This window comes from Mauremys mutica, chromosome 1 (assembly GCF_020497125.1).
Source record: "Mauremys mutica isolate MM-2020 ecotype Southern chromosome 1, ASM2049712v1, whole genome shotgun sequence".
NCBI lineage: Eukaryota > Metazoa > Chordata > Testudines > Geoemydidae > Mauremys > Mauremys mutica.
The window spans coordinates 348,449,878-348,461,769 of NC_059072.1; the positions used below are offsets into that span (position 1 = coordinate 348,449,878).

Sequence of the window (11,892 nt, forward strand, 5' to 3'; positions counted from 1 at the left end):
TCCTCACTACTTGGAAGGAGATGATTCCTTCCCTAAAATACCCTAATCTTAGTACCAGATACCAGAGTCCCCCTGCACCAAATTTTATAATCCAATCTGTGATTTGGGAATTTGCAAACAGACATCTAGTTCTTCAGTTAGCCTGGAAGAGGACTCCAGCCCTTATTTAGAGTGGAATGTTGAAACCTAAGTTAGCAGTTGATGTGGTAAGTAAAGGTGATCAGTTTTCAGCTATCACTATTTCAGTGCTAAAAATTTGTTGGTTGTTTTTTTTTTAAATAATGGTGGAAGGACATCGGAGCAGTCACTAGTAGCACAGACCTCTTAATATATGATGAGAGAATAAATACTTCACTGTTCTATATATAGGTTTTTGAAGTGCTTTTAACACTTAAAGCTAGATTCCCAAAAGGACTTAGGCTTTGTGATGCTCATTGTCACAACACCTGATGGGTGCCTAGAAAAAAATCACAGGACTAGTATTGTGATAAGGCCTGAGTTAGGTGCCTAAGCTCCATAAACAATGCATGGGGGGGAAGAGAAATATGTGAACCACAGAAGCTACCACAGTAGGTGGGAAACTGCCTAAACTAGCCAATGGGAGATGCTGTTAAGAGCTGTATGTCCCTTAAGTTCCAAGACTGGTTCCTTCATCCAGGTTGCAGGGAAGTGCCTATCTCTGCTAGCAACTCACAAGCAACTAGCAATTTCTTCTGCAGTCCAGTGGTTTAAGCCCCCATGTCATTTCTTGTGATAATGAGTTAAACGTGGGTTGCACACAAAATGGCTGGAAGTGGAGGTGTCTGCCTATTAATTTCTTGCTCATTGGTTAGAGCACTCATTTGGGATGTGGGAGAGTGAGGTTTGATTTCCCCCACAGCAAGAGGGGGGGCAAAGGATTTGAACAAGGATCTATCTTTCAGGCATGTGTTCTAATTGCTGAGCTATGGGCAGGGGCGGCTCTAGCCATTTCGCTGCCCCAAGCACGGCGGCACACAGCGGGGGGCGCTCTGCCGGTCGGGGCTCCGCTGGACCTCCCGCAGATGTGCCTGCGGAGGGTCCGCTGGACCAGCGGGTTTGGTGGACCTTCTGCAGGCACACCTGTGGGAGGTTCACCGGAGCCGCCTGACGCCCTCCCGGCGACTGGCAGAGCGCCTCCCGCGGCATGCTGCCCCAAGCACGTACTTGGCATGCTGGGGCCTGGAGCCGCCCCTGGCTATGGGATATTCTGTTCCAGGGTCCTTTGGGCTTCTGATGAAGCTGATGCATTGTAGATATGTAGTCAGTGAAGCAGATGCTCTCTCTCTTGGGTCTCCCGCCTCCTAGCTGTGTACCCTAATTACCAGGCTACAGAGTCATTCTCTGGCTGGCCCAAATAGTTTATACTGATCATTAAAGAGTTCTTGGGCCAGAAACAGCTCAGAAAAGGGCAAGAACTGTAAAGCTGATGCCATGGGAAAGGGAGGCTGAATTCCGAAATTTGAGCACGGCCTGTAGGGATTATTGTGTAATTTAGGGGATTCAGCTAAAATGTGTCAGGTTTGCGCCCTCTTCTGTTTCAACTGGGAGGTGCACCTAGCAATCCGTGACTTGATTTCTGATGAACCAGCTGCGATCTGGACACTGAACCACTAAGGCGGTTCGAGGGGGATGTTTCTGGCCGGGGGACTCGCGCTTTGAAGCTTCATGTAGTAAATCTCGGGGGACTTAGAAACACCCTCCCCCGCAATGGGGCCCCACACGAGGACCCATCGTAGCGGCCCCCACTTCCTCCCTTCCACTCTGGGTGCGGGACGGGAAGCGCGCCGGAACCTTGGTGTCCCGGCTGCCGGGAGCTGGCGGGTCGCTATTGGGGGCGGTACCCGCTGTTGCCCTTGAGCGGGTGCGTCGCTGTGCGCGGTCCGGGCACCATGGTGTTCTTGCCCGACGAGTCGCGGGGGCTCCCGCCGCCCCCCATCGTGAACAGGAACTCGGTGTGGCTGGGCCTGCTGGGCTGGGGGTCGGCGCTCCTGGACAACGCCTTCCGCCGGCGCCCCATGATACGAGCTGGTGAGAGGCGGGGGGAGCCGGTGAACGGGGCCTGCGGGGGGGCTGGAGCTCGGACTGGGGGGGTAGGAGGGAGGCTGGGGGCCGGGCTGAGAGCCTGTTGGGGGGAGGGGCAGGAGGGAGGCTGGGGGGCCGGGCTGAGAGCCTCTTGGAGGGAGGGGCAGGAGGGAGGCTGCCTGGGGGGAGCTGTGAGGCTGTTGGAGGAAGGCTGCCTGGGGGGTGGGACAGGACTGAGGCTGCCTGTTGGGCTTTAGGAGAGACTGTCTGGGAGGCAGTAGGGTGGTGAGCTGGTGGGGATTGTGTGTGCGATAGGGGATTCTGTAGGCAGTGACCTAGGAGGGACCAGTGAACAGCTCCTGGTGGAAGAAGGGATTTATTATTATTTTGTGGTACAGCCTAGGAGCCCCAGTTGTGCACTAGGGTATCATTGTGCAAGGCATGGTACAAACACACAACAAGAAGATTGCCCCTGCCCTAAAGAATTTCCAGGACTGGTGCACCCACAGAAAAAAAAATAGTGGGTGCTTAGCACTCACTGCACAGCCAACTCCTCCCCCTCCTGCCCACTGCAATCAGCTGTTCCTCGGCTTGGAGGAGGGGGAGGAGCAAGTGTGATCTTCCTCTCTTGTGTTATCTGGACTGGTGATCTGCTAGGTCACTCCAGTCCTTGACTCTGGGAGCCAGCCTTACCCTGCTCTGCTGTGAGACCTCCCACTCCTGGGCTGTTCACATACAGCCTCTGGTATGTAAACTGCTCCTTGGATTGTGCAGCCGAATGACACTAGCCAATATCTCTGGTCCCAGACACAATCCTAGGAACCTCCATCTTGCAGTGTCTAGTTATGCCCGCTGGACTCTGCAAGTTTGTATGAGTTCATCAATTTAACAAAGAAATTGATATGCAACAGGCTTGTTATCCCAAGGGGAGACTCTGACACACTTCAAACCAAATGCACTTCTTCAGGTAGATTAAACAAACATCTTTATTAACTACAAAGATAAATTTTAAGTGATTATAAGTCAAAGCATAACAAGTCAGATTTGGTCAAATGAAATAAAAGCAAAATGCATTCTAAGCTGATCTTCACACTTTCAGTGTCCTTAGAAACTTAGATGCGTCTCACCGTAGGCTGGCTGGTTGCCCTTCAGCCAGGCTCCTCCCTTTGATCAATGCTTCAGTCGCTTGGTGGTGTCTGTAGATGTAGGTGGAAGAGAGAGGAAGAGCATGGCAAATGTCTCTCCTTTTTATCATGTCCTTTCTTCCCTCCTGGCTTTGCCCTCACCCGTCAGAGTCAGGTGAGCATTACCTCATCGCAGTCCCAAACTGACCAAAGGAAGGGGGTGTGACTCACTCAAATAGATTCTTTTGTTGCTGCCTGGGCAGCTTTCCTTTGTTCCTGTGAGGCTGGGCTGGATTTGTTTCAAACCTGCCCTGATGAGTTGTGAACTTCCTCTCTGCTCTTGGAGAGCTTTTGCCTGGGCTCATTTTAAGCCATGAGGATACATTTTCAGTCTCATAACTATATACATGAAATTATAACCTATAACATTACTATAACAATTACTATAACAACAAGGCTCAGTGCATCATGAGCCTTCCGAAGACACCCGACATGACCAACTTTGCGTTGGATACCACACAATCATTTTACAAGGATGGACATGGGGGGGTTGGGTGTTCCCCAGAGGTACAGAGCATCACAGCGGGGACGGGGTGTGCTCAGGGGAGGAGGCAGAACTGGGTGGGAAGAGGCAGGGTGAGGGCTTGGGAGAAGGGAGGTGGGCAGGGCTTGGGGCAGAGCGGGGGTGGGAAGAGGCAGGGCAGGAATGGGGACTTGGAGGAAGGAGTTGGGTTGGGGTGGGGCATGGAGCGGAGCGGGAGTGGGGACTAGGAGGAAGGAGTCAGGTGGAGGCGGGGCCTGGAATGGAGCTGTGGGGTTGAGCATTCCCGGGGCCTCGAGGAAGCTGGTGCCTGTGGTGGGGTGAATCTACACCTCACTGAAGTGTAGATACACAGTCCTGACAGTGCCCCTGGGCCTAGAAGGCAGATGTGGGACTCTTACCAATGATGCCTCTATCTCTCCTCATTTCCTGTGAGGGGCTTTTCCTCTAGACAGCTAGTGTCAGCTAACAGGTGGGGACTCTGATGGGAATCTTTCTGTTTTCCACTTTGCTTATCCTGAAAATTTGATAGTGGCAGTCTCATCTATATCCTGTACCCCTCGTGTTATTATGGAAGATGAATATGATCAGACTCAGAGCCTGTCAAGATTTCCTCTGTAGTCCCAGGGATCTAGGTGTATGTCTATCTGATCTTGACTGCGGATTCTTTCTCAGATGTTTCAGATGAAGGCGTAACACCATCATGTCCACTGCCCAGCCCCTGATGGTACCTGGGATAATTCCTTCCCTCTGCCCCAATTCCTGGTGATCAGTTCTGTGCATGTGAGCAAGCATTGTCCTAATCCTAGTTAGGCATCTACTTCCATCAATATCCTGCTAGCCCAAGTAATCATTCATCTTTTGCTTGGGCATTCTTCCTGTATCCAAGTTACTAATCTCCAGACCGTAGCTCCAATAATAATAAAATCAGACTGTGTGAAGTCACCTGTAATAAATATTCAGCAATCTGGGCTTTTGTCTAAGTTGGGATCTTAAACGTAGTGACTGTTGCAGCCTTCATGTTGAAGGCTGATACCTTCAAAATGCATCCCTACCACCTATGAGACTAAGGCTGCTATTTTTGTGGGCCTGAATTTTTAACAAACACATGTTGAAAGCAGGGGGAAAGAGAAATCTTAACTTCCATGTGTAGCAATGAGATCTATAACTTTACTTACCACTTTCTCTGGATTTTTTTTCCACATTACAGGATTTCACCGTCAGGCCCTGTGTTTCACCGTGGGCTGGTGTGTTGGATATTATTGCAGTAAACGTGCAGACTATATTTATGCTAAACTGGACAGAGAGCTGATGGAATACATTAAGCAACATCCGGAAGATTTTAAGGAGAAAGGTATACTGAGTTGTTGTTTTAAGAAAGACCTTTCACACTAGTTAATAAGTGATAAATTCTGGTAGGCCCAAGTCAAAATCCAATCTTTCATAATAGGCCACAACTAGCTAGTATCACTTCTGTGACTGAGTCACAATTTAAAGTGATATAGAAAATCAGGAAAGTTATGATAGAGAAATGGACCTTTCTTTCTCAACAGATCTGCTGCCATGGTGGTTTTCTGTTGTTTCCATTTACTTCACTGAGGAAATAAGTTTTTAATATTAAGCACTACAGAGGGAATATAGCTGTGGAGGAGCAAACTGAATGATAGATGTTAGCGATGTCAGAGACCTAGTTTATTATTTTTTCTATTTTGGTAACCAAGACTGGGGCCCTCCTGTACTAGGCACTTTGCTAACTTAAGGTGAGAGATGGCCCCTGGGCCAAACAGCTTACAGTCTAAATGATAGTAGGTTATCCATTGTGGGGCTGTTCTCTACAATATGTGTTTTCCCTTGTGTTTCTAGGTTTAAACATTCCATTTGATTGGCTTCTACCACCTCCTCTGGAGGCTGTTCCATTGCTTCAAAGGTTTTACTAGATTCTCTGATCTTATTTGATACCAGTAGGAACTGTCTGTTAAATTCCCACTAGAGCTCTAGTGGTGATGATATGAGGCAGACTGAACCCAGCTTGTTTTTCAGATCCACTTTGACAGCTGGGAACTAGCTAGGGGGAAATGACTTTGTATATTTTGTTCTGGAATAATTGTGAGAATGAATGCCCCCCTTCCAGAAGGCCTTCTTACAGAGTCACACTTCAACTTAAATCTCCATGAACTGCAGTGTTTGCATCAACAGCATCCTTTGGCCAATTTTTTGTACCTCCATGATTCCTGAAATTCAATTTTCTGAACTGTGATTGCTGATGACTATGGCAGCCCAGCTAATCTGTTCTTTGTCACTTGAACATAAGAATGGCCATATTGGGTCAGACCAAAGGTCCATCTAGCCCAGTATCCTGTCTTCTGACAGTGGCCAATGCCAGGTGCCCCAGAGGGAATGAACAGAACAGGTAATCATCAAGTGATCCATCCCCTGTTGCCCATTTCCAGCTTCTGGCAAACAGATTTTATAGACCTCTGTCATATTCCCCCTTAGTCGTCTCTTTTCCAAGCTGAAAAGTTCCAGTCTTATTAATCTCTCCTCATATGGCAGCCGTTCCATACCCCTAATCATTTTTGTTGCCCTTTTCTGTACCTTTTCCAATTCCAATATATCTTCTTTTTTTTTTTGAGATGGGGCAACCAGATCTGCATGCAGTATCCAAGATGTGGGTGTACCATGGATTTATATAGAGACAATATGATATTTTCTGTTGTATTATCCGTCCCTTCCCTAACAATTCCCGACATTGTTAGCTTTTTTTTGACTGCCGCTGCATATTGAGTGGATGTTTTCAGAGAACTATCCATAATGATTCCAAGATCTCTTTCTTGAGTCGTAACAGCTAATTTAGACCCCATCGTTTTATATGTATAGTTGGGTTTATGTTTTCCAATGTGCATTACTTTGCATTTATCAACATTGAATTTCATCTGCCATTTTGTTGCCCAGTCACCCAGTTTTGTGAGATCCCTTTGCAACTGTTTGCAGTCTGCATGGGATTTAACTATCTTGAGTAGTTTTGTATCATCTGCAAATTTTGCCACCTCACTGTTTACCCCCTTTTCCAGGTCATTTATGAGTATGTTGAACAGCACTCGTACCAATACAGACCTCTGGGAACACCACTATTTATCTCACTCCATTCTGAAAACTGACCATTTATTCCTGCTCTTTGTTTCTGATCTTTTAACCAATTACTAATCCATGAGAGGACCTTCCCTCTTAATCCATGACAGATTATCCAGTGAATATAGTGTACTTAGATTTTCAGAAATCCTTTGACAAGGTCCCTCATGCCTGTTGACCCCCTCAGAGAATTCTAGTAGATTGGTGAGGCATGATTTCCTTTTACAAAAAACATGTTGACTCTTTCCCAACAAATTGCGTTCATCTATGTGTCTGATAATTTTGTTCTTTGCTATAGTTTCAACCAATTTGCTCGGTACCGAAGTTAGGCTTACTGGCCTGTAATTGCCGGGATCACCTCTTGGAGCCTTTTTTAAAAAAATTGGCGTCACTTTAGCTGTCCTCCAGCCATTTGGTGCAGAAGCTGATTTAAATGGTTGGTTACAGACTACAGTTAGTAGTTCTGCAGTTTCACATTTGAGTTCCTTCAGAACTTTTAGGTGAATACCATCTGATCCTGGTGACTTTTTAATTTATCAATTTGTTCCAAAACCTCCTCTGACACCTCAATCTCACAGTTCCTCAGATTTCTCACCTAAAAAAGAATGGCTCAGGTTGAGGATTCTCCCGCACATCCTCAGCTGTGAAGACCGATGCAAAGAATTCATTTAGTTTCTCCACAATGGCCTTATCCGCCTCAAGTACTCATTTAGCATCTTGATCGTCCCATGGCTTCAACTTTGTACCATTGCTATAATTTTAATAGTTCTGGAATATTGTCTCCTCATGCAGTCTAAAACTCTTGGCATAGAGATAGGAAAGGAGGGCAGTTAGTGTGCAATTGTGACCATTCTTTTCAGAAACTGATGAAAAATAGCTAATGAACCCACTGTGATCCCTTCAGAGGCAAGCTGGAAATTGTAACTAGGCTAACATAGTGAACTACGCTGTGATTCAGGCTCAGGCCTGGTCTACACTGGGGTGATCAATCTAAGTTACGCAGCTTCAGCTATGTGAATAACATAGCTGAAGTCAATGTACTTAGATCGACTTACCGTGGTGTCTTCACCGCAGTGAGTCGACTGCTGCTGCTCCCCCGTCGACTCTGCCTGCGCCTCTCGCCGAGCTGGAGTATAGGAGTGGACAGGAGAGTGCTCAGGGGTCGATTTTACCACATCTAGACCAGATGCGATAAATCAACCCCCGCTGGATCGATTGGCGGGTAGTGAAGATTTACCCTTAGTGTGCACTCATTATAGATGACATTTGTTTGCAAGAATGGAAACTTAGCTCTTAATCAGTCACTAGGGTGTGTGTGTGTGTGTGTGTGTCAAAAGTAAAAGGCAGAGGGGAAAACTGCCTCTTCAGAGGGTTTCTTCATTTCCAGACTTAATCAGATATTAAGTGGAGTTAAGCCTGATTACTTCCTCCCCAAACTCTGGGCATTAAAAGCCTGATTCAAAGTCCATTGAACTCAGTGCAACATTCTTCATTAGGCCAGGAGCAGTAATCCTCAATTTACCTAGACTGCAACATTCACTATATCAACAAACTAGTTTAGTGAATATTCAAATGGACTAACATGCCAGGTGAAATAAGCATTAGTAGAAACATTATGGCTCCATAGTACAATAGAATCTTGCTAATTAGCATTGCCTGAGAGAGCCATTGTGACTCAATTTTAGAAAATTAGCAAGTAAACAAATATGATGACCGGGAGGGGGACTCAAGTTTACTGCCTAGCAAAATATATTTGGTTAAGTGGAGTTTAGTTATGATTTTCCATTATGTGCCAGTAAACATTCTGTAGAAGTAATGAAGTTCTTGATAATGAGACCTCTTTACAGGGCTCTGCTATTAAACCTTCACTGGGAAGGGGAGAGAAGAATGTTTAGTTTGTGAAGCAAAGTGCTTCTGTAATAGAGTCTGATCCAAAACCCACTGGAGTTAATGAAAGACAGGATCCCGTTGACTTCGAATGGCTTTGGATCTGGCCCATAGCAAATGTTCTGACTTACTGATTATTGATCAAATATTGAAATCTTAAAAAACCGCTCTAAATGCTGAATAGGCTTTCCTAATTGTACTTGATTACTTTTTGCAGATAAGAAAACCCTAGCTGAAGTGCTGAATAAATTCTATCCAGTTCGCTGAAAACTTCTCAAGAACTACAGACTTGTTCAGCAGATCGTGTTTCGTGAGACCACTCCCAAATATATTTGAGCAGACTGTATGTCAGTTATTGTTCAAATGAAACTGGTTGAAAAACAAAACAAAAAAACCCACCCTTACTGTATTCTTATAATTAAAACTATGAATAATTAGTGTGTTCCATTTGTTGTTTATATTTATCTCAGTATTTTGCAGTGCATTTAGCTCTCTTATTATATTTAAATGTTAATTTTGAGTTGCTTCTTTCATTAACTATTGCAAAATGAGAACTACTGCACCAAAGAAAATGGTGGAGGTCAGTTACTAGTCTATTGATGTAGAGGAAAATACAGGTCCCCTTCTTCCTGAGAGTGAAATGTAATCCCTGCCTTCTGTTATTGTTAACACATTCCTTCAGTCTTGCTCACTCTGTGGCCTTGCCTGTGCAGAGCTCATTGCAGGATCGGGGCCAAAGTTAGCCTTGCTAGGAAGGGTTTCCATAGTGGCTGAGAGAGAACGCAGTATTGACAAGGCATCCATACGTGATCCCCTTTAGGATCCTATTCTCCACTTGCTTTCACTCTGTCATTATTACTTAGATCCAATTTTTTTCCAGCTTTGGTGCCTAAAGTTAGGCCCCCAAATCCAGATCTAGGCACCACCGTTTGTTGTTTTTTCTTTTCCCCAGAGATGCTGAGTATCCACTATTTCTCAACTTCAGTGGGAATTGCAGGTGCTCAGCATCTCTGAAGATCAGGCCACTTATTTAAATGCCTAAATATAGATGTGTCTAACATTAGACATTGAAATAAAGTTGTTGACCTATGGGGTGATGAGACCTAGACACACTACTGATTATTGAGTTGAGATCCAAGACAAATGTCTGAAAAATTAGTTAAAGTTTAACTCACGAATAAGCTTTTCCAAGTTTGTGCAAACTGCTCCCTCATGCCCTTGGCGCACATTGTAGTTTATTACTTTGGGGCCATGCTTTAAGCTCATGACCCTGGTTTGGTGCAGAATTTGTTGCTGTATTTAAACCTTTTATTTTGCTGCTGTTACTGTTCAAACTTTTCTTTATCCTTATATAGAATCCTGGAAATGTTGGGCTGGAAGGGACCTCAAAAGTTTGTCTGTCCTAGCCCATCTCCTTGCACTGAAGCAGGATTAAGTATACCTAAGCCATCCCTGACAGGTGTTTGTCTAATCCGTTCTCTGAAACCTCCAGAGATGGGGATTTCATAGCCTCCCTAGGTAACCTGTTCCAGTGCTTAACTATCCTAATCATTAAACTGATTATCTTAATATATAACCTAAATCTTCCTTGCTGTAAATTAAGCTGATTACTTCTTGTCCTTCCCTTGTACATGGAAAGCAATTGGTCACAATCCTCTTTATAACAACCAACATATTTGAAAATTATCAGGTCCCCTCTCAGCCTTCACTTCTCTAGACTAGCAGCAAAGAATCCTGTGGCACCTTATAGACTAACAGACGTTTTGCAGCATGAGCCTTCGTGGGTGAATACCCACTTCATCGGATGCTTGCACCCACGAAAGCTCATGCTGCAAAACGTCTGTTAGTCTATAAGGTGCCACAGGATTCTTTGCTGCTTCTACAGAACCAGACTAACACGGCTACCCCTCTGATACTTCTCTAGACTAAACATTCCAAATTCTTTCCACCTTTCCTCATAGGTCATGTTTGCTAAACCTCTTATCATTTTTGTTGCTCTCACCTGGACCTCACCAGTGCCAAGTACAGTGGGACAATTACCTCCCAATTCGTCTTGTTAATACAACCCTGAATGACATTGGCCTTTTTCTCAACAGCATCACACTGTTGACTCATGTTCCATTTGTGATCACTATAACCCCCAGATCCTTTTCTGCAGTACTGCTACAAAGCCAGTTATTCCCCATTTTTCCTTCCTAAGTATAGTACTTTGCACTTGTCTTTACTGAATTTCCGCTTAGTGGTGTCAAAGTTAGAATTAAGACCTACAATTTGTCAGACCACTCTGTTTTTTTAGCACAGCGCTTTGCCAATAACACCCAGATAATGTGAGTGGCCATGCAAGACCCAAACAGTTTTATTTATACAGATAAAAGAGCGGGAATTAAACAAAGGGACAAAGAGAGCAAAACAATAAAATTTATCTGGGGCACAGCATGCATATTTTACTTTTTTACTAACTTTTATTGATCTAAGGCTAATGCTTTACCAATTGCCCTTAAATGGTGCAATTGTTTTATGTTAATGTCTGTATTTCTGACACCTGGACTGCAGCATTTTAGCAATTTTGCTTAAAGGTACAGACAGCATTTTTTAAAGGTACAGACAGCATTTCTTTACACACCCAACACCAGTGACCCTTTTTTTTTTACCACACTTATTTATTTAGATACACTTTATTTTTACTGCTTCCCAAGTGTCATTGCTGTTCCATGTTTTGTTAAACGGACGAGGTTTTTCAGTGAGGTCTGGGGAATTGAGTGGGATAGCCAGGACAGGAGCACCAGCTTGAGATTGGGCTAGGATGTGGCTGCAGACCCAGCATTTAGACATATTAAGGGTCTGAGCTATTTACACTTGCTGCTGGATAAAAGAATTGTCATTGTGGGCTTTTCAGACCTTAAGACACCAGTAGCCGAGGAACAGGCACCACCAGAGTCGCATGTTGGAGGTAAGGCCCTTCTGGTTATGACAACCTTAACTGAGGGAACCGCAGTCACGGTTTTACATCCACCAGGCAGCAGGCGCTAGGCTCACTACTGCTTCTTTTGGCGGGCCTTGCTTTAGGTTGTCGTCTGCTTCTGGCAACCGTTACGAGAGCGTAGATTGTAAGGTATTGCAGGCTGTTCCTCTACGTCTTCTTCTGGAGTCAAAATTGACTCTGCACGG

General features: G+C 45.0%; 1 protein-coding gene across 1 annotated transcript; it reads left to right on the forward strand.

Moving 5' to 3' along the window:
• Positions 1 to 1,860: 1,860 nt before the first annotated feature.
• LOC123372698 (NADH dehydrogenase [ubiquinone] 1 subunit C2-like) lies at positions 1,861 to 9,161 on the forward strand. The gene is made up of 3 exons (XM_045021033.1): positions 1,861 to 2,049; positions 4,919 to 5,062; positions 8,942 to 9,161. Exons 1-3 carry the CDS (start codon positions 1,911 to 1,913, stop codon positions 8,989 to 8,991), a joined length of 333 nt encoding a protein of 110 aa, XP_044876968.1. The 5' UTR covers positions 1,861 to 1,910; the 3' UTR covers positions 8,992 to 9,161.
• The last annotated feature ends 2,731 nt before the right edge of the window (positions 9,162 to 11,892 follow it).

Bases quoted from the DNA above. Each gene is read 5' to 3' on its own strand.
- LOC123372698 (XM_045021033.1), top strand. From the start codon at position 1,911: ATGGTGTTCTTGCCCGACGAGTCGCGGGGGCTCCCGCCGCCCCCCATC. The intron at 2,050-4,918 runs GTGAGAGGCGGG...TCCACATTACAG, and splicing joins GCGCCCCATGATACGAGCTG to GATTTCACCGTCAGGCCCTG. The intron at 5,063-8,941 runs GTATACTGAGTT...TACTTTTTGCAG, and splicing joins GGAAGATTTTAAGGAGAAAG to ATAAGAAAACCCTAGCTGAA.